Raw genomic sequence first — 23,022 nt, 5'->3', positions numbered from 1 at the left:
GTTAATACATAACCCCATAACCACCATTCTATTTTTCAATTCTAACTATAAGCAAGATAAGGCAGCCTTGCCAAGCATTTGTCAGCTGGATGAAATAAGAAGCTGCTCCATTTGATTTTTCGTGCTTTGTTCTCTAAGGGCACACTCCTTCTGTAGCAAGGCATTCTGAAATTGTCCCTTTTGTTTGGTACCCCAGAGATTTTTATATCCCAAAGTAATGTACCACAGTAAGAACTGGAGTGTGACAGGTTTGCCTTACTTTTATAAAGTGGTAGAAGGCAGACTGTAAAAGGGGAGCTAGAAAGGAGAACAAAGATACTGTAACAAAGAAGAACAAACCTGACTCCAAATTGGATCTATTCCTTTAGCTCTAACCTTTGAGTTCTGTTGCCTGTTCTTAGTTATGCTGGTTCTGCACCTTTGTAAAAGGATGTTGCCTATAGCCTAAAATATACATGAGAGCCCATTCTCAAGGCTCTGCCTCCCAGGCTTGATCTTTAAAAGTATCAATATAACACTTTTCCATTCATATAGAGATAAAAAGTTGCAGAACAGAGAACAACATTTGTCTTGTTGAGGGCTGACAGGAACATTGTGACTAGACTCAGGTGGACAGCTGCAAGAACAAAGGATTCTGGCACCAAGAAGTCTGCAACAACCAGCTACACACTCTCTCCTTTTAGTATTAAAGAGACCTAAATCCTAACTCAGGTAAAACGGTTCACTGGGACACCAGTCCACCATCTTCCTGGTCTTCTGGCTTTCCAAATAAAGTCACTATTCCTTGGCCCAACGCCATGTCTCTCGATTTATTGGCCTGTCGTGTGGCGAGTACTACAAGCTTGAACTCAGTAAAAATACCTCTACCATAGGAATATTATCAGGGCAGATAAAAGTTAGGAAAGAATATAAATGGAAACTGAAAATCTAGTTACCATGCTCTGAACATTTTCCTGGGCCCCAACAGACTAGACTGTGTATGCAGTTTAAAGACACATAGGCTAGGCATCTCTTACATGTTATATTAATAACATGTTATATTGACATCTACCAGACTGTAAATGTAATAGCCTATTTACTTCTGTTCTGCCACCATCCTACCCACAGGAAGTTTGAACCTTCTTCAGAGCCAGGTCCAAGTCTAAGTTCATTACATTTTGAGAGTGATACTTAGTAGAAATGGAGTAGAAATGGATGACACTCATCTTTTAATACTGATAAAGTATTATTCTCCAGAATATGCATAAACAACTACTAACCACTAAGAAGTAGTCAATGCAGTAAGAAGTAGATACTGCAATAGGAAAGGAAGGGAAGTACCAACAAAAGAAAAAAAAAGGAAGGGAAAGAAAACAGAAGCATATTTGTTACGGTGATCTATAATCAGTGATCTTTGATGTTACTATTGTAAAAAAGATTACAACTTGCTGAAGGCTCAAATGATGATAAGCAATTTTTAGCAATAAAGTTTTTTTCTAATAAATTTATTTATTCATTTATTGATTTATTTATTTTTGGCTGCATTGGGTCTTCTTTGCTGCACACGGGCTTTCTCTAGTTGCGGCAAGCGGGGGCTACTCTTCGTGGCAGTGCGTGGGCTTTTCATTTCGGTGGCTTCTCTTGTTGCAGAGCACAGGCTCTAGGCACGCAGGCTTCAGTAGTTGTAGCACACGGGCTCAGTAGTTGTGGCGCACAGGCTTAGTTGCTCCCCGTGGCATGTGGGATCTTCCCAGACCAGGGATCAAACCCGTGTGCCCTGCATTGGCAGGCAGATTCTTAACCACTGCGCCACCAGGGAAGTCCAAATAAAGTATTTTTAAATTAAGGTCAACAGGCAGAAATTGAGATGGCTCCTAAGATTTTATCAATTATAGAACAGAACAGCTTTTCGGTCAGTAATGTCTCAAAATGATGGTGTGATGTGATTGGTTATTAGAAATTTCACAGGTAATTTATTAACAATAATAGTTGAATATGATAAATTGTATTTTTGCAAATTAGAACTAATTTTAATAACATAATTCTTACTCATATTCTAATATACTTTCTGGAGTAGGAATCTCCATGGGAATACGTTGTACATGTTAATGTAATTTCATGTTGCAGCAGCAGAGAACAAGTGTCAGGAATGCTAACAATGACCTCAGGCTAAGATTTATTTAATTGCTGGAAGCTAGAAGAGTAAGAGCTGTTGTTCTTACTTAACACCTTTATCATATTTCAAAACTTAACCTTTACAGGCCAACACTGCATATCTTGAACTTTTATGAAATATATTCAAAGAAAAGTTTCACTAGAAAGTAATACACAGTAAACAAAATTTTAACTTAATGCATACCTCATGCCTATCTTGCTGGTTATGCTAATCTTGAACTTAAGTGATAAACTGGGATCAACTAAGAGGAAAAGAATGTCAGTGACTTAGACCACACCACAAAAGCGGTTTCTAAAATAACAGCACACTCACATATATACACTTACCAGGTTCCTAATTCTAATCAATGTGGAATGGGAAGGGGAGTTTTAAAAGTAATACACAATAATCCCATGCACCACTAGAGCACTATGAAATTCCAATATTAAATTTAGGTTATATTGAAACCAATACCACCAAATAAAACATTACAGCTCTATAAAATGAGGAGGAAATCTGCACTCATCACTAGAATGTTTTGCTTCTTCAATTTCCTAAATGCATCAACAAACCCCCATAACTAAAAAATCAAAATATAAAATACTTACTTTTTCATTTTTTTTGAGTTATACTTGACTTGGTAAGCTGCCTGGATTAATTTGTCTGGACCACCATCAAACTGATGTGGAATGACCTTCTGAAAGTGCTAAAATACAATAGGAAAAAAACATAAGAATGACTTAGTACCGTTTATTATCAATTAATTAATAGTAAAATCTAGAGACATTCAAGAAATCATGGCCTGGCTTACCTGTAACATCCCTTCCATGTCGAGTTGCATCAGTTCTGCCTGATTCATTTGAAGAAGCGCTAATCCTACCCGAAACACTATTTCTAAACCCTGAGGAATCAAATTATAAAGTCAAATTTGTCTTATTCTTCCAAAACAAAAACTAATCATTCAAAAGAATACTAAGGTAAACATTTAGGGATCTAAATAGAGGTGGGCACACATTTTCTGTAAAGAGTTGGAGAACAAATGTTTTAGGCTTTATGAGTCCTCCCTATGGCTGCTGTCACAAATAATCAACCCTGCCATTGCAGCTCAAAAGCAGACACAGACATCACATCAACAAATGGTCACGGCTATGTTCCAAGAAACTTTATTTACAGAAATAAGTGGAAGGACAGATTTGGCATGCAAACCAGAAGAGATCAGTACATGAATCATAGCTTGCTGGCTCCAGACTAACCTAATTTAGCTACGTTATACAAACTGATCTTCCCAAAATGTAATTAATAACAATTAATAATATTCTTAGGTGCTCTCTATCACTGATCACCTATCCTTACCTTCCTACCTTCTCACTCAAAATATACAAGACAAAGGATCACTACTACATATCAGTGACGATTAAAAGGACTGCCTGCAAGGTGTTCATGGGATAGAAGAAACTTAATTATACTCATTACTTCTTCCTCTTTGGGTAACAGATGCATTGCAACAATATTAACTGTAAGGTAAATTTTACCCCTCACTAATTCTCACTAAATCAAAAAGGAGATGAAACAGAGGTCTGATTAAGAGTGTGGGTTCCAGATTTTGAATGCCTACATCTGAATCCTGGTTACTATACCACTTATGTGTCCACAGATGAGCTACTTAATCTTTCTCTAAATGTCGGCTTCCTCATCTCTCATCTACCATCTATCAAATGGGGAGATGAATAGTACTGATAGGGTTGTTATAGGATTAAATGAGATTATCCAGGTAAGCAGTTTAGCATGGAACACATGCATCTCCTTTATCGTTCGCCTCATTGCCCGGCTCTCACCTCAGACATAAAGATATCAAATATCCTTGTTGCAACTGGTAGTGGAAATGTCGTAAGGAAGATAGTCAGAAACCAAGATGATGCATACATTGAGGTATGAAAACTCTGAGACTGAAAATGCACAAAGAGTTCTGGAAGATGCTCCTGAAGAGATGAAAAGAATTTCTTAGTTAAAACATGGTAAAACTGAGTATTTTAAGCCAGACCATTGTATACATACTAAAGTAGCCGATCGCAAACACAAACATAAAATTTAGGCATCATATGGAAGAGTTAAGAGGCAGAAATTGACACATTCCAGATAGTGGTTATTGTCTGGAAAAGAAAGAAGGGAAAAAGGATGTGGAGTTGGACCTTAAAAAGTTGGAACTTTTTAATGATTTATTAATAAAAAGAAAAATTACAATAAATAAGTAAAAAATTTATATTTCTTTAATTTTATTTGTGGGTACACGGGTATCTGATATTTTCTATACTTTTCTATAAACTATAACATTTCCAAAAAAAATTTTTAAGGGAAAGAAATGTTATCTTGAAATACTTTCAGGTGCTAGCTACCATTGATCACCTATCCTAAGCTTCCTACCTTCTCACTCAAAATACAGATACTTCAACACTCTAGTAATTCAGAACATAAATGACACATTAACTGAAAATAAACCAAGGGAGTTTAAGGGTGATAAAAATAAGCTTACTAGTTCAAAAAAAAAAAATTAAGAATCACCAAGACCTACTTTGCCTTTTACTTTAAAATGTAAAAACATTTTGCATATCCCCTTCGTCTCATCACACACAGAAAAGATAGAGGATTTTAAAATTGCTGTGGGTAAGGCTGCCAGGGAAAAGTAGACTTGTGAAAATGGCTCTTATGCCAGCTGAATGATTAACCTATATTCTTAAATTCTGCTTACCTAATTGAAATTTAAGTAAATGAAGAATATTTCTACCATTACATTACAGGACGAAATAGTAAATTTATTTATATATATATAAATATAAAAATTAAATCCAGAAAGATGAAATACTTCAAAGGTATTTTTTACTTGGTTCTGATTCCTCTCTTCCTCCTCTTCACCCTCACACAGTCACTAAGACTCTGACTCTTAAACTAGCAACACAAAAGGACAGAAACAATATTTTTTTTAAAAGATTACAGGCTAGCAAAAAAAGTGATGAAAAGGGAAAGGCAGGGGAGAGGACTGAAAGAGATAAAAGAGACAGTCTCAAAGGAAATGAATTGATGTCAGTGTCCAAATGTAATGGGCTTCTGTAAGAGAGCATAGTCTACGTAAAATAATAGGATACAATATGGCATAATAACGAAATTCATGCATCTAGGTTATGATATACTATATTTGGCACAAATGCTTAAGGTCTGAATATAAAAACTGTAGTCAAGTTCCAGACTGTGATCTACCTGCAGACAGTGCCTAACTGGGAAGTAGGTCTAAACTGTGGATTAACCGAACAACAAATGATGATGTGATTAAAACACTGGGTTTTTTTCAATTGCTTTAATGCTTTTAACAGTAAATTTGCTTAGTTGTTACTCAAACCAAGATGACAAAAAATATAAAGGCAATATGTTTTTGGTTAACAACACACTTTTACCTGTATCATGCATTCAAACTGGTACATACAAAGGCCTAATTCTGCCATACTTGGTTTAAAAAGTTCACGAAGTCTATAATCTTGCATTAATTTAACAAATACACAGAAAGCTTCTTCTTCTGGCATCTGCATTAGGAGGAAAAAAGCAACATAGGTTAATGTTCTGTGATACGCAAATAAGCTAAATACATTTAAACTAAGTAACCACCCAACTATAAACAATGTTGTTATTTTGGTTTTTATTGTCATTAACTTTTTCTTTTACTGGAGCATAATTGCTTTACAATGTTGTGTTAGTTTCTGCTGTACAATGAAGTGAATCAGCTATATGTATACCTATATCCCCTCCCTCTTGGACCTCCCTCCCACCCATCCCCCCCATCCCCCCACCCATCTAGGTTGTCACAGAGCACCGATCCTAGCTTCCTGTGCACTATAGCATGTACGCACTAGCTATTTTACACATGGTAGTGTATATATGTCAATCCTGAGTGCCATGTGGTACAATATTAAGAGCAATGGACTAGAAATCAGAAGCTTCTAATTTCCCATTCTATCACCAACAATGAGAAGTTAGACAAATCTTACAGCCTCTGAGACCAGCTGCCTCACTTGCCTAACTCATGAATTCAACCAACAAATATTCATTTAAAGCCAGATACTTCTCTCTCTCTCTGAGTATATACCAGTGAACAAAATAAACAGTATCTACCCTCAAGGAGGTTGAACCTTCTAGTTGGGGGAGATTGATAATACATGGGATAAATCAATTAATATATATGTCAGATGGTGAGAAGTGCTATGGAAATAAAACAAATATAGCAACAGGGAATCCCGGGGAGCTACACTGCTATTTATATATAGATAGGTCAGGGAAAGTCTCTTGATAAGGTAACATGTGAGCAAAATACTGAAGTAAGGGAACAACTGAGGAAAGAACAGTCCTGGGAGAATAATACAAAGGTCTTGAAATTGAATCACGATTGGCATGCTCAAGGAACAACGAATAGGGGACTACTAAATTAATAGTAATGTTACAAATGAAAGTATGGTTATGGAGGAGAAATACAGGGAATCAAATTACATAGGATTTTAGAAGCCACTGTAAGGATTTGGACTTTCACCTTAAGTGAGACAGGAAACCTTTCAAGGGTTCCAAGCAGAAACAATATGGCGTAAGTGTTAAAAGAACTTGTAAAATAAGTTTTTAAAAAACCTGTAATTAGAGTTTTAAAGGTTCCAATTTCACATTTTATGTGTAACTCACTAGATAATCATATCAACTAAGATAATGAACGTAAAAGCTCTGTAATAAGAATATGTAGGGACATAACACTTATACAAATTATTTTGTGGTCTTTTTTTTTGGCCTGCCACACGGCATGCAGGGATCTTAGTTCCCCAACCAGGGATGGAACCCATGCCCCCTGCAGTGGAAGCGTGGAGTCCTAACCACTGGACCGCCAGGGAATTCCCATGTGGCCTTTCTTAAAATAAAATTTTCTAATGTTCTTTCACTCACATTATACCAGTGTGTTTCAAAAGACGAAACCTCAAAGGGTCTCTAGGCACTCTTCTTACTGAAGACTACTTTTATTAACAATACATTTTTCCTGGCCTTGACACAGCCATGGACAGGAGCCAAGAGTTATTCTTGGCAAAACCCATACTTCCTTCCTTCCTCCCAACATACATAGCCACAGTTTTGCCTTGGAGACCATCCTTATTAATCCTGTCAAGCTTTATAGCCCCAATGATTTTTATATCAGTTACTACAAGAAACCCTACATCCCAGAACTCTCATCCCATGTGCTTGGTTCTATTGCTCCCATAATTTAACCCCATTTCCAATATTCCCGAAACCTTTTCCACAGTACTTTCTAAAACTGATAATACGCCATCAACAAAATATCCTACCTATACCCTCAATCTGTTTACCAAATGTTCTTTCACTGTCTTTCTCTAAGTGAAACCTGATTCCCCCGGAGAATACTTCAACACTGAAACCTGGCTCTCTCCTGAGGTGGCTGTTTTCTCTCCCAGAGCACTGGAAGAGGCCTGGGGTAGAGAGGTTTATGTCCCTCCTTGGACCTCAACGCCTCATTGCCATTGCATTAACTACCCCTTCTCTCTGAAACATATACCAGCAGATATTACCCTTTACTCCTCTTTTTTGCTGCATCTACAAACCTCTGGATCAACCCCCAGCCCCAAACTCCACTCATTTTCATGAGGATTAATTCCCTGGCCTAGCAGATCTTTGCCTCCTTTCCTCCAATGATCCTGGCAGGTAGTTACTAGTGCAGGCTCTAGGGCCACACCACCTGAGGTTCAAATCCCAGAGTGATACTTTTAAAGTATGAATCAGATCACATCACTCCACTGCTCAAAACACTCTAGTGCCTCCCCATATCCTCAGTAAAAGTCAAAATGCTTACAAGGTCCTACATGATGTGGCCCCTTACTACTTCTCCAGACTCATCTCCCACAACTACCTTCCCCTTTCCACTTCTCCCTCCACCCCTCAACTCCAGTCACAGTGAGAATGAGTCAATTTATCTCCCTTTTTTGCCTTCTAAGAACTTCTTCTCCTCTGAATATATCAAATAAGTCATTCCCTCTCTCCTCTGCAATAGCACTGATATAGAAATTGGGAGAAGGTTTTAAAAATGGTGATATTTAAAACAATAAGTTGAAATGATTGAATAAAAGACCAAATAGAAAAAATACTATCACTGGGTCCCTCTCAACAAGATTGAAACGATAGTCACAAAATGAAAAAGTGTGACACCAAGTAAAATATAAATATGAAGAACAATCACCCAGTTGCTTTACAGTCATTCCTTTTATTATAAAGAAATTTGCACACTTGAGTCTTACAGCAATGTGTTGCTACATACTTTCTCTACGAAACTGAGTTAATAAGAATCACTGAGTTCTGAACTCAGTGCAGAACTGAGTTGCAAAAACAAGACTCAAATGAAGTTATCTCCAAGGTTTCTTTTCAGATCATATTTTAGTCTGAGACTAAATACAGAGTATGATAGACTTTTTTTTAAAATTTCAATAAGGCTGAAGAGGTAACACAACATGCTATTTCCCTTCAAAGCTATGACTGATTGTCCCTGTCCTTGACTTCTGAAAACACCCCACCCAAAATAAGTCACTGCCAATGGAAATACATGTTATATCCCTAGGGCAGTAAAAGTGACTGAGTACCTCTATTTTAGAGCCTATAGTAAAACAGGCATAACAAGCCCTCAGCTCTATGACAAATAAAATTACTGTATAAATTTCCAAAGACGTTGTACATCATAAGTAAGATTTTCTTTTATTTTCTTTCTTTCTTTTTTTTTTTTTTTTTTGTGGCTGCGCCGCACGGCATGTGCGATCTTAGTTCCCCGACCAGGGGTAGAACCCGCCAGGGAAGTTCCATAAATAAGATTTTCATACCAACACTTTAATCAGTCCTCCTTGGCTGGGAAAAGATTATTCCTCATTAAATATTGACATATAAGATTTAAAAGTACAGGCTTTAGTAGAATATTATGGTCCAAATGTAGATAAGGTGAAATTTGATTTAGTGGCAGGATATCTATTGCATGTTATTTTCAACACTTTTAATATTTTAAAATGCAAACTAAATGTTCCTATTTAGACTATGTTTAGGGGGAAATACCCAATATCCACTTACTAAAACAAGGATGATTTTTAAGTTCTCCAACTTTAATAAAGAACTTAATTGGACATTTAATACTTATACTAACTTACCTGCATAAGCAACAATCCAACTATAAAAGCACTTCCTTGACAGTAACCAACCTCACGATCCACTAAAGAATATGCCTAAAAAGTAAAAAATGTTGTTCAAAATACTTTAACATGATATATCATACCTTCCTTCTCTAAAAGCCTAAAGACAGTAAGAAGGTGGATTAAAGACCATTTATTTTTTAGAGAAGCTCTTGCTTGCTTTGTTGTAGATGTTATCCTATCCTGTAAGTATTTTAAAAGCAAATGATTTATTACATAAAATTTTATTTTGATGATTTCCCAATTAGCAACTGACAGCTCCAAAGGACAAGAAAATAAAGGAATTTGTACTCAGGAAAGTGACAAAGCTTAAAAATCATTAAAAATATATAGCTGACAAAGATCAAAACTAGAGTAGGATGAAGGTAAAGCACTGATAAAATTGAAATGATTTAACAAGAAATCAATATTTCACGGAGGTAGCTAGAAGGAAAAGGAATTATGCAAAGGGAAAAGGCAACATTGGAAAAAAAATTACAATGGCGCACACTTTTAAGGGCTAAGAGCTCTTAGCAATGCTGGCCACAGCAAGCAAAAAATTTGCTCCCAGACTGTGAAACTCATAGAAGGTGAATTATTCATTTTCATGGACGATCTTCTCTATAGTATGTATAGTGATTTATAGGTTATTTGATTTCACTCAACTAATACCAAGCAATGTGAGGAATTTTCTAAGAGTTCTCCAAACTAGACAATAATCTAGCGTCAGAATTAAAGCCAAAATTATGCTAAAGTCAAATTTATTGCCAAAGCAACTGATTACTGGGGTGAGAGTTCATACTTCATTATGAGAAATGTTTAATTTCAACCTCCTGAGAATTCATTTCATCTCAAAAAATGAATAAATAGAACTTACCTTCATTACATTAAACAAAACCTCCTGTCCAAGACTATCTTTTTCCTTAAAAAAATTGTGTTCAGGATAAGTTCTAGCAATGTCCCTTCGGATCAATTTTTCACAAGGTGAGGTCATTTTCAGGAGTTCTGAATACTGATCCTTAATTGGCATACTTTGTGCACTGCACAGAAGTTGCCAAACTATTGCTCTAAAATGATGGGGTATCCCTTTACGAACAAGTTCCTACAAATAAAAATAAAAATAAAAATGTTTAAGTGACTCATTTAGGCTTCCTACCTTGAAAGCCAAAGAAGACTTATTGGAGGTTGGAGTAGAGTAGATGACTTTCTCAAATTTATAATTCACAAAGCTACTTTTATAATAAGACTAGGGAACTTTTAAACCAAGGCTAAGATTTGGCTAAGATACGGGTATATTCTGTTCTGATCAGAGGGACAACAATGCCATGGATAAATTCCTGTCATTTCACTCAGAATATGGCCTCTAAAGGTATTAAGGACCTGATAATCTGCAGAGCTGTGAATGATGGCACTGTACCCATCATCTTTCAAAGGGCTGTTTTATGTTTTAAAATTAAAAAAGTAAAATACTGGTAACTGAAGGATGTAGGATATCACAACTTCCATTTCTGAATCTATAAAATAAGAGAATTTAATATCTAAAATAATTTTCAGCTATATATTTCTACAATTAGGAGACCTCTATAACAATTGATAGCTACAAACCAAAACTTCTATGGGCACAAATACATAAAGCAGACCTCTTCATCATAGCACTTGGGAAGTACTAGAATCTGATTTTTTTTAATCCTCTATTAATTGATGCCTCATGCCCTTTGGGATAAGAGGAAGGACTTAAGCAAAGAATATGAATACCTTAACTTGCTTTTCCTTCTTTCTGTGCACATCTTCCCATTCATTAACAATTCTTCCCCAAAGAATCCAAGAGTCTTCTTCAAGGTGACTGAGGTTGCTGGAGGCTGATGAACTTGATACAAGGGAGGAACCACTGTTTCTTCTTGATCCATTTACAGATCTTAAAGATTTACTATCTGTTTCTAACAATCTAAAACATAATTAAAAATTGCTCAACATCTCACTGTGACACTAGATGACATGATGATACTTAACAGTTTCACTACTGCAATTTAGCCATGGTTTTAAAATATACATAATTTCAATAATATTTGGTCGGCATCTATAAAATTAACTGCTATATTTTTTCTACTAAGCATAGCAATTTCAAAATTTGAAATAGTAAATTATGTTAAATATTTTACTATTAGTCCCCTCATAATTTCCCTTCAACACCACTAAAAATTCAAATTAAAAGAAATCTTCTGGTGAGAAAAGTGATTGGGAGGGCTTCAGGAAAAAAAAAACTGTACTTGGAAGAGGTATAACCAATTCTATGAAAGAACTAACCCTATCATGTTTACAATGTGTCTAGGGCTAAAAAAGTAAGGCAGACACACAAATTAATCAAATCCCTAGTCTTTTTTCATTTTGCTTTTACCGATACATAACTAACCTGCCCAAACAAAAAGTGTTTTGTTTGGCCCATGCAATATTTGAGTAAAAAACTGAGTAATTACTAAAACTAAAATTAGAAGATTTCATTTATGTTTATATACACATATATTTATATTTATTTACAATTCTGGATTCTCTTGAAAAATAAAAAGATAGGGCAAAACTAGGCCCACATTCCTAAACAGAAACAACAGGATGTAGCAGAATAGGAGCTTCTCCCTTTAAATGAGAAAGGACTTTAATCCACTAACTCTCCATAATCCCTACTATCTCCCAAAAACTCAGGCCAACTGACAGCTGTCATTTATCATTGGACTTGCGCTTTTAAACTGAAACGTCTTTACTCTTAAGGCCCTGTTTAAGGCCTCTTCCTTATCTGTAGAATGATGGGTTAAGATAATTTCAGAGATCCATTCCATGACTCATTACAACATCAAATCCATTATTTCTTTCACATGTACACAGGCTATTAAAAAAAAAAGGCTGGAAAAATGTGGCTCTATCATTATAAAGATGTAAATTATATGTCATTCAATAGATTATTAAAACATCTATTTGGGTATTTAACATGGCTACTATTTACTTCCAGTAACTCCTTCAGAAAATCATCTGCTTAGACAAGAAATGTTCCCAATACTAATTTATGATATATAAAAACTAATTAAGAAAAGAAACATATGAGTCAAATTATAACTAGCAGATTATAAAAACACCCTTTGTGAGCCAGATTTATATCTTGCTCATCTTTATATCCCTTTATATCATCTTTGTATTTAGCTCAATACATAGTACACTGAACACTGACTGAATTGAAATAAAATCAAAATCCCCATATTAAAAAATACCTTCAAATACCAGATAGTCATATTCAATAACACAGTAATATAAACTGTACTCATTCTATCCTTATTCATGGGATAATTTAATACATTTTTTTATGGCAACAATAAATTAAATAAAATGTCCCCAATATTTCTAGGAACAGAAAAACTTACAAAACAGCCAAATTCAGGGCCAACTCTTTGCTATAAATATTCTTTATCAGAAAAAACTAATTAGGACTTCCCTGGTGGCGCAGTGGTTAGGAATCCGCCTGCCAATGCAGGGGACATGGGTTCGAGCCCTGGTCCGGGAAGATCCCGCATGCCGTGGAGAAATTAAGCCCGTGCTCCACAACTACTGAGCTTGCACTCTAAAGCCCGCGAGCCACAACTACTGAAGCCCGCATGCCTAGAGCCCATGCTCTGCAACAAGAGAAGCCACCACAATGAGAAGCCCGCGCACCGCAAGGAAGAGTAGCCCCCACTCGCCGCAACTAGAGAAAGCCCGCGTGCAGCAACGAAGACCCAATGCAGCCAAAAATAAATAAATAAAATAAATTTATATAAAAAAAGAAAAAGCTAATTAATGATAATGTTTTGCTTTAAATACTATTTTTCCCATGTTATTTTAGTAAGTCCATAATATATCTTATGAAAAAATTAGTGTATGTATATAAGTAATTTTATGTATGACTCTAAACCTTAAGAATTATAAATGGAATACAGAAACAAACTTTACAGAAATAACCTGAACCTAAGTTCTTCATTTCACTTATTCACTGAATGCTTGCTATATGCCAAATAATTAAATTGCACCACTACCATTAACAAAAAGACACGCAGTTAAAAAGAAAATAATGGTATTTCCTAAGCTAAATATAAATTTGAGATATAATGAAAGTATAGATGAAAAAGTACCCAAATAGAAGTTTTGGATTTTTTTTTTAAGAGTCAGAAGGGTCTCAAGATCCCCACGTTGTAACTTTTAGTATAAGCAGGAAAGCCAAGTGAATTCATGGGTGGATTAGAGAAAAGGGTTAAGCAGTTCACCTTCAGAGGACAATGAAATAAGTAACATAAACAAATATACAAAATTGCGAAAAACATTTACAAATGAAATATTCCAAGTAAAGACATTACATTATTTAAAGATATTGTCTCTGCCTTAGTTCACATATTAAAAAAATGACTCAAAATGGACAACAGGCCTGAATATAAAACCTAAAACTATAAAACTCCTTGAAGAAAACAGGAAAAAGTCTTCACAACCTTGGAATAGGCAAAATTTGTTAATGGGACACAAGGAAACACTAACAGTAAAGGAAAAAATTGATTTAAAAAATACTAAATTGGACTTCAAACTTAAAAAGCTCTGTTTTAAGAAAATGAAAAGGTACGTCACAAACTGAAAAAAAAAAAAAATCCTCAACATATGCATCTGACAAAAGATTGGTATCCAGAGTACATGAAGAACACTTAAAATTGATAATTAAGAAGGCAAACAACACATTTTTTAAAAAATGAGTAAGAGACTTAAACTGACACTTTCCAAAACAAAATAGTCAAGTGGTCAATAAGCAACTGAAAAACATTCAACATCCTTAGTCACCAGGGAAACCCAGGTTAAAACCACACTATGTACACATTAGAATGGCTACAATTCTAAAGACTGGCCATACCAAATGTTGCTAAAGATGGGAGCAGTTGTGACTTTCATATAACCATATCAGGAGTATGTAAGAGTTCAACCACTTTGAAGAACTGTTTGGCAATTCTTTACAAAGTTAAACACATTTTTATATGACACAGCAAGAGAAATGAAAACCTACATCCACAAAAAGACGTGCAATTGAAAGTTCAGAAGAGCTTTATTCATAATAGCCAAAGCCCAGAAACAACCCCAATATCCAGAAAAATAATCAAATTGTGATATATTCATTCACTGCAACACTATTCAGCAATAAAAAGAAACAAACTTTGATACATACATGAATCTTATAAACATTAGGTGAAAGAAGCCTGATGCAAACAAGTACATGCTATATGATTCCACTTATAAGAATTTCAAGAACAAGTCTTCATATATTATAGAAGAAAAGCCTTCCTAAACATGACACCAAAAGCACAAGTAACAATAAAGAATATATATAAATTGGACTCATCAAAATTTTAAATGTTTTGTACCTCACTGGATGCCATCAAGAAAGTGAAAAGAGGGACTTCCCTGGTGGTGCAGTGGTTAAGAATCCGCCTGCCAATGCAGGGGACAAGGGTTCGAGCCCTGGTCCGGGAGGATCCCACATGCTGCAGAGCGACTAAGCCCGTGTGCCACAACTGCTGAGCCTGCACTCTAGAGCCCGTGAGCCACAACTACTGAGCCCACGCGCTGCATCTACTGAAGCCCGTGTGCCTAGAGCCCGTGCACCGCTACTAGAGAAGCCACCGCAATGAGAAGCCTGCGCACTGCAACAAAGAGTAGCCCCTGCTCGCCGCAACTAGAGAAAGCCCGCACACAGCAACGAAGACCCAACACAGCCAAAAATAATATATAAAAATAAAAAATTTTAAAAATAAATAAATAAAAATAAAATAATAATAAAAAGAATTAAAAAAATAAAAAGAAAGTGAAAAGAAAACCCACAGAATGGGAAAAATATTTGCAACCCATGAGACTTCTATCTAGAATACATAAATAACTCTTACAACTCAATAAGAAAAAGACAAACAAACCAATTTAAAAATGGGCACAGGGACTTCCCTGGTGGCACAGTGGTTGAGAATCCACCTGCCAGTGCAGGGGCCACAGGTTCGATCCCTGGAAGATCCCACATGCCGTGGAGCAACTAAGCCCATGCACTGCAACTACTGAGCCTGTGCTCTAGCGCCCGCGAGCCACAACTACTGAGCCCGCGTGCCACAACTACCGCAGCCCGTGAACCTAGAGCCCATGCTCCGCAACAAAGAGTAGCCGCCGCTTGCCACAACTAGAGAAAGCCTGTGTGCAGCAACAAAGACCCAAGGCAGGCAAAAATTAATTAATTAATTTTATAAAAATAAAGCAATCATTTAAAAAAAAATAAAAAATAAATAAACAGGGGCACAGAATAAGGACAGTTCTCCAAAGATATAGAAATGGCCAATAAACACATAAAAAGATGCTCCACATCACTAATGATTAGGTAAATGCCAATCAAAACCATAACAACACACCACTTCACAACCACTAGTATGGTTATAATCAAAAAGACAAATAATGCACAACCTGCCGAGACTGAACCAGGAAGAAATAGAAAATATGAACAGACCAATCACAAGCACTGAAATTGAAACTGTGATTAAAAATCTTCCAACACACAAAAGCCCAGGACCAGATGGCTTCACAGGCGAATTCTATCAAACATTTAGAGAAGAGCTAACACCTATCCTTCTCAAACTCTTCCAAAATATTGCAGAGGGAGGAACACTCCCAAACTCATTCTACGAGGCCACCATCACCCTGATACCAAAACCACACAAAGATGTCACAAAGAAAGAAAACTACAGGCCAATATCACTGATGAACATAGATGCAAAAATCCTCAACAAAATACTAGCAAACAGAATCCAACAGCACATTAAAAGGATCATACACCATGATCAAGTGGGGTTTATTCCAGGAATGCAAGGATTCTTCAATATACGCAAATCAATCAACGTGATACATCATATTAACAAATTGAAGGAGAAAAACCATATGATCATCTCAATAGATGCAGAGAAAGCTTTCGACAAAATTCAACACCCAATTATGATAAAAGCCCTGCAGAAAGTAGGCATAGAGGGAACTTTCCTCAACATAATAAAGGCCATATATGACAAACCCACAGCCAACATTGTCCTCAATGGTGAAAAACTGAAACCATTTCCACTAAGATCAGGAACAAGACAAGGTTGCCCACTCTCACCACTATTATTCAACATAGTTTTGGAAGTGTTAGCCACAGCAATCAGAGAAGAAAAAGAAATAAAAGGAATCCAAATCAGAAAAGAAGAAGTAAAGCTGTCACTGTTTGCAGATGATATGATACTATACATAGAGAATCCTAAAGATGCTACCAGAAAACTACTAGAGCTAATCAATGAATTCGGTAAAGTAGCAGGATACAAAATTAATGCACAGAAATCTCTTGTATTCCTATACACTAATGACGAAAAATCTGAAAGTGAAATTAAGAAAACACTCCCGTTTACCATTGCAACAAAAATAATAAAATATCTAGGAATAAACCTACCTAAGGAGACAAAAGACCTGTATGCAGAAAATTATAAGACACTGATGAAAGAAATTAAAGATGATACAAATAGATGGAGAGATATACCATGTTCTTGGATTGGAAGAATCAACATTGTGAAAGTGACTATACTACCCAAAGCAATCTACAGATTCAATGCAATCCCTATCAAACTACCAATGGCATTTTTCACAGAACTAGAACAAAAAGTTTCACAATTTGTATGGAAACACAAAATATCCCGAACAGCCAGGGCAATCTTGAGAAAGAAAAATGGAGCTGGAGGAATCAGGCTCCCTGACTTCAGACTATACTACAAAGCTACAGTAATCAAGACAGTATGGTACTGGCACAAAAACAGAAATATAGATCAATGGAACAGGATAGAAAGCCCAGAGATAAACCCATACACATATGGTCATCTTATCTTTGATAAAGGAGGCAAGAATATACAATGGAGAAAAGACAGCCTCTTCAATAAGTAGTGCTGGGAAAACTGGACAGCTACATGTAAAAGAATGAAATTAGAACACTCCCTAACACCAGACACAAAAATAAACTCAAAATGGATTAAAGACCTAAGTGTAAGGCCAGACACTATCAAACTCTTAGAGGAAAACATAGGCAGAACACTCTATGACATAAATCACAGCAAGATCCTTTTTGACCCAGCTCCTGGAGAAATGGAAATAAAAACAAAAATAAACAAATGGGACCTAATGAAACTTAAAAGCTTTTGCACAGCAAAGGAAACCATAAACAAGACAAAAAGACAACCCTCAGAATGGGAGAAAATATTTGCAAATGAAGCAACTGACAAAGGATTAATCTCCAAGATTTACAAGCAGCTCATGCAGCTCAATAACAAAAAAACAAACAACCCAATCCAAAAATGGGCAGAAGACCTAAATAGACATTTCTCCAAAGAAGATATACAAATTGCCAACAGACACATGGAAGAATGCTCAACATCATTAATCATTAGAGAAATGCAAATCAAAACTACAATGAGATATCATCTCACACCGGTCAGAATGGCCATCATCAAAAAATCTACAAACAATAAATGCTGGAGAGGGTGTGGAGAAAAGGGAACCCTCTTGCACTGTTGGTGGGAATGTAAATTGATACAGCCACTATGGAGAACAGTATGGAGGTTCCTTAAAAAACTACAAATAGAACTACCATACGACCCAGCAATCCCACTACTGGGCATATACCCTGAGAAAACCATAATTCAAAAAGAGTCATGTACCAAAATGTTCATTGCAGCTCTATTTACAATAGCCAGGACATGGAAGCAACCTAAGTGTCCATCATCGGATGAATGGATAAAGAAGATGTGGCACATATATACAATGGAATATCACTCAGCCATAAAAAGAAATGAAATGGAGGTATTTGTAGTGAGGTGGATGGAGTTAGAGTCTGTCATACAGAGTGAAGTAAGTCAGAAAGAGAAAAACAAATACAGTATGCTAACACATATATATGGAATCTAAGGGGAAAAAAAAAAAATGGTCATGAAGAACCTAGTGGCAAGACGGGAATAAAGACACAGACCTACTAGAGAATGGACTTGAGGATATGGGGAGGGGGAGGGGTAAGATGTGACAGGGTGAGAGAGTGGCATGGACATATATACACTACCAAATGTACAATAGATAGCTAGTGGGAAGCAGCCGCATAGCACAGGGAGATCAGCTCGGTGCTTTGTGACCACCTAGAGGGGTGGGATGGGGAGGGTGGGAGGGAGGGAGATGCAAGAGGGAAGAGATATGGGAACATATGTATATGTATAACTGATTCACTTTGTTATAAAGCTGAAACTAACACACCATTGTAAAGCAATTATACTCCAATAAAGATGTTTAAAAAAAAAAAGACAAATAATAAGTGTTGGTGAAGATATGGAGACACAGGAACCCTCAGACACTACTGATGGGACTATAAAGTGGTTAAAACCACTTCGGAAGATAGTCTGGCAATTCCTTAAATGGTTAAACATAGAATTACCATACGAATCAGCCATTCCACTCTTAGGTATATATTCAAGAGAAATGAAAATCTATGTCCACACAAAACTTATACAATGAATGTTCATGGCAGCATTATTCATAATAGCCAAAAAGTGGAAACAATCCAAATGTCCATCAAGTGCTGAATGAATAAAAACACTGGTATATCCATAAGGTGTAATATCATTCAGTCTTGAAAATAAATGAAGTAGTGATACATGTTACAACATGGATGAACCTTGAAAACACTGCTAAGTGAAAGAACCAGTCACAAAAGGAAACATATTGTATGATTCCATTTACAGGAAATAGCTAGAATTGAGAAAGTAGATTAGATGCTGCTGAGGACTGGAGTGGGAGTAAGGGGAACAAGGAGGAATGGGCAGTGGCTGCTAATGGATACAAAGTTTCTTTTGGGGGTGATGAAAATGTTCTAAAATTGACTGTGGTGATTGGTTGCACAACTCTGTGAATACATGAAAAAACACTCAATTGTACACTTCATATGGGTGAATTGCATAGTATATGAATTATAGCCCCCAAATGCTGTTATATCGAAAAAAGAACGAAATATATCCATGGCAATAAAAATCAGATGAAAAGTTTCAGGTGGTGGGGTTGCTAAAAAGGGCACAAATGAATATTCTAAGATGACACAAATTGTCTCCGTGTTAATGGCCTGTGGGTTATACACAGGTGTATACTTCTATCAAAGCTCTAACTGTACATTTAAGAACTGTGCACTTCTCTGTTGCAAATTATATATCAACTTTATAAAAATATATTAAAAATACTGTCTCTGGTTAATGACATTAGGGGTAGTGAGAATTAGGTGAGAAACTGCTGCTTTTTATTACTAGAAGCCCTTCAGAATTGTTTTAAAAACCATGACTATTCCTATCACAAAAAACAGTAACTTTTTGATATATTAAGTGTATCTATTTCATAAAGAAAGGGAAGTATGAACACTACTTCCTTCCTCTTTTTTCAAATTTGTTGGTCACTCTATCAAAATTTAGAATTTTCTAAGGAAAAACTTTATAATTTTTTTCCAGTGCTATGGATACAATGAAATCCTTCTGAGAGAACGTTAACATTTTCCAAAAGAAGTAACACTTGAATTGATACTATCAAGTCTCTCCCCACTAGCTACTTAGTCATGGTATGTAGGAGAAGAATTTACATACTAATTAAAAATAGGTAGACCTTACAGAATGCGTAATTAGAATCATATATTTTTTATTTCTTTTTCCTAAAAGCAGTGATTAAAAAAAAAAAAAAACCTCAGGAAGACTCCTAGACAGGTTGCCACCTAGTTTAAATTCAATTAAAATACTCTTGACATGGTAGTAGAGGCACACTGCCTGAAAATGCCAACAGTTTCCAAAGACTTTAGCCTGGCAACTGAGAAAGTGGTAATACAACATTACTCATGACCCATAGGCTAGTGAGAAGTCTATTCAAAACTTATTCATTTACCTTCCTCTTCCCAGAGCACATGGGTTCACTGCCTTGCATGGATTTGCTGTAATTAAAAAAAAAAAAAAAAAAAAGAAAAGGAAACTACCTTCCCACCCTATCATAATTTCCTTATGACTAATACAAGAAGAAATTTATCAAATTAAGGAAAAGAATACTGGCCTGGTAGGAATATTGTACGCTATAATCAAAGGCATTCCCCATAGGTATGTGTGGCCTGCTGCTTTACAATAATTCAGAGGCCCAAATTTATTCATCCTTCTAGAATGCTGCCAGACTAAGACATCAGAGTTGAATCTCTACTGACGAGGGAATAAATACATAGTCCTCAGTCTCCTAGCTAAGCAATTCCAAGTTTCTGTACCTCCAGCTCTAAGGGCAGCATTCAAAATGGCTACAGCTCCACATTATCTGAGGTGGAGGTGCTAAAGCCAATTATCAGTTGGACTTCAAATAGTATCAAGGATGGAAAAAGTCTAGGATTGTTTGCTTGCAGAAGCTTAGAATACTTGGCAGAGAGAAAGCATTTCCAGTTCCCTAATAGATAGGACTAGGGACTAAAGTGAGAACAAGGGAATATGCCAACAAAGAGAGTAATCAGGGTCTTTGGGTCTTATTTTAGAGAGATTACCTTCACCAGATTCCTGCTACTGAGAACTGAACCTTCACCTCACCAAGGGGCCACCTATTTGAGGAAAATGGTACTCTGTGCAACTCATGATGGGTACATAAAAAAAAAAAGTAGCTTATGTATAGCAGGATATATTTGATAAACACGAAAGAAAAAGAAAACCTCTACTTACTACAATACTATGAAAAATACAAAGGAGGAGAAGATAAAGAATGGGTTCTCTTTTGGGTTATTTGGAATATGAAGTACTTGTGGGACTTATCCACGTAGATAAGAAGCTCAGGGTTTCCCTGGTGGCGCAGTGGTTAAGAATCCGCCTGCATTGGCAGGGGAAATGGGTTCGATCCCTGGTCCGGGAAGATCCCACATGCCGTGGAGCAACTAAGCCCGTGTGCCACAACTACTGAGCCTGCGTTCTAGAGCCCGCAAGCCACAACTACTGAGCCCGCGCACCTAGAGCCCATGCTCCGCAACAAGAGAAGCCACTGCAATGAGAGGCCCGCGCACCACAACGAAGAGTAGCCCCCCCGCTCGCTGCAACTAAAGAAAGCCCTCGTGCAGCGACAAAGACCCAATGCAGCCATACATACATACATACATACATACATACATACATAAGTAAAGCCCAAAAGTTGAAAAGTCTACAAATGGAAATTGGGCAGTTATTTGACAAACTTTTTGAATATCCTGTTGTACTCAGTATAATGCTTTCCTATGGATACCAGAAATAAGAGAGCAGGATACAAAAATGACAGGTCAACATGCCATTTAGGAATGTGTAAACTGCTAAGTTAATTCATAAAGAACTAAGGAAATATCTAAGAAAGCTAAGGAAGAAAACTGCTATACGAGAAAAACACTTGGAAAGCTAAATACACTGGCACTTTCTTGCAGAGGGAGCAACTTTTCAAACATAGGGTTCAAACACTCTTGTAATGTTACACCAAACAAACAGGATATGAAAGTGCAGGGAGAAAGAAGGCAGCTTGCTGGCTAAAAGAAAGGCAAATCAATAGCAACAAAATACACGTCTGACTCACAGAGGAGTCACACCCTTTCACATCAACATCATCAAGCACATATACACATCTCAGAACAATAGAAACAAGAAGGGACAATTAAGAGAAAAGACAAGGAATTAGCACAGGAAACAATTCAGAGACAACTCAGGAGGGAGGTGCCTAAATGACAAGAATCTCTCCAGTTCTGAAAGCATAGGCGTTTTCTTTGGCTTTTCTGTAAGATGAGATTTCAGAGAAGGTGAATGCACGAGTCTTGCAGCCCCCTCTCAAATATTCTGATCAGAAACCGATGGTTGGCAATCTGTATATCTTCTTGGGAGAAATGTCTATTTAGGTCTTCTGCCCATTTTTGGTTTGCATTGTTTGTTTTTTTGATATTGAGCTGCATGAGAGGCTTGTAAATTTTGGAGATTAATCCTTTGTCAGTTGCTTCATTTGCAAATATTTTCTCCCATTCTGAGGGTTGTCTTTTTGTCTTGTTTATGGTTTCCTTTGCTGTGCAAAAGCTTTTAAGTTTCATTAGGTCCCATTTGCTTATTTTTGTTTTTATTTCCATTTCTCTAGGAGCTGGGTCAAAAAGGATCTTGCTGTGATTTATGTCATAGAGTGTTCTGCCTATGTTTTCCTCTAAGAGTTTGATAGTGTCTGGCCTTACACTTAGGTCTTTAATCCATTTTGAGTTTATTTTTGTGTCTGGTGTTAGGGAGTGTTCTAATTTCATTCTTTTACATGTAGCTGTCCAGTTTTCCCAGCACTACTTATTGAAGAGGCTGTCTTTTCTCCATTGTATATTCTTGCCTCCTTTATCAAAGATAAGATGACCATATGTGTATGGGTTTATCTCTGGGCTTTCTATCCTGTTCCATTGATCTATATTTCTGTTTTTGTGCCAGTACCATACTGTCTTGATTACTGTAGCTTTGTAGTATAGTCTGAAGTCAGGGAGCCTGATTCCTCCAGCTCCATTTTTCTTTCTCAAGATTGCCCTGGCTGTTC

The 23,022-nt window shown here is 36.5% G+C and overlaps 1 protein-coding gene across 2 annotated transcripts in view; it reads right to left on the bottom strand.

Annotated features, from left to right (window-relative positions):
• The window catches only part of EVI5 (ecotropic viral integration site 5), a 228,596-nt gene that overhangs the window by 130,628 nt on the left and 74,946 nt on the right, over positions 1 to 23,022 (bottom strand). For both annotated transcript variants that reach the window (XM_061186311.1, XM_061186313.1), the window contains exons 3-9: positions 11,128 to 11,317; positions 10,250 to 10,474; positions 9,352 to 9,426; positions 5,581 to 5,706; positions 3,970 to 4,113; positions 2,946 to 3,035; positions 2,743 to 2,840 (exon numbers count right to left, since the gene is read on the bottom strand). In XM_061186311.1, coding sequence (XP_061042294.1) covers positions 2,743 to 2,840; positions 2,946 to 3,035; positions 3,970 to 4,113; positions 5,581 to 5,706; positions 9,352 to 9,426; positions 10,250 to 10,474; positions 11,128 to 11,317 — 948 coding nt within the window. The remainder of the gene's footprint in view (positions 1 to 2,742; positions 2,841 to 2,945; positions 3,036 to 3,969; positions 4,114 to 5,580; positions 5,707 to 9,351; positions 9,427 to 10,249; positions 10,475 to 11,127; positions 11,318 to 23,022) is intronic.

This window comes from Eubalaena glacialis, chromosome 3 (genome assembly GCF_028564815.1).
Source record: "Eubalaena glacialis isolate mEubGla1 chromosome 3, mEubGla1.1.hap2.+ XY, whole genome shotgun sequence".
Lineage (NCBI taxonomy): Eukaryota > Metazoa > Chordata > Mammalia > Artiodactyla > Balaenidae > Eubalaena > Eubalaena glacialis.
The sequence above is the reverse complement of the archived record's forward strand: the minus strand, read 5'-3'. Positions and strand labels throughout refer to the sequence as shown.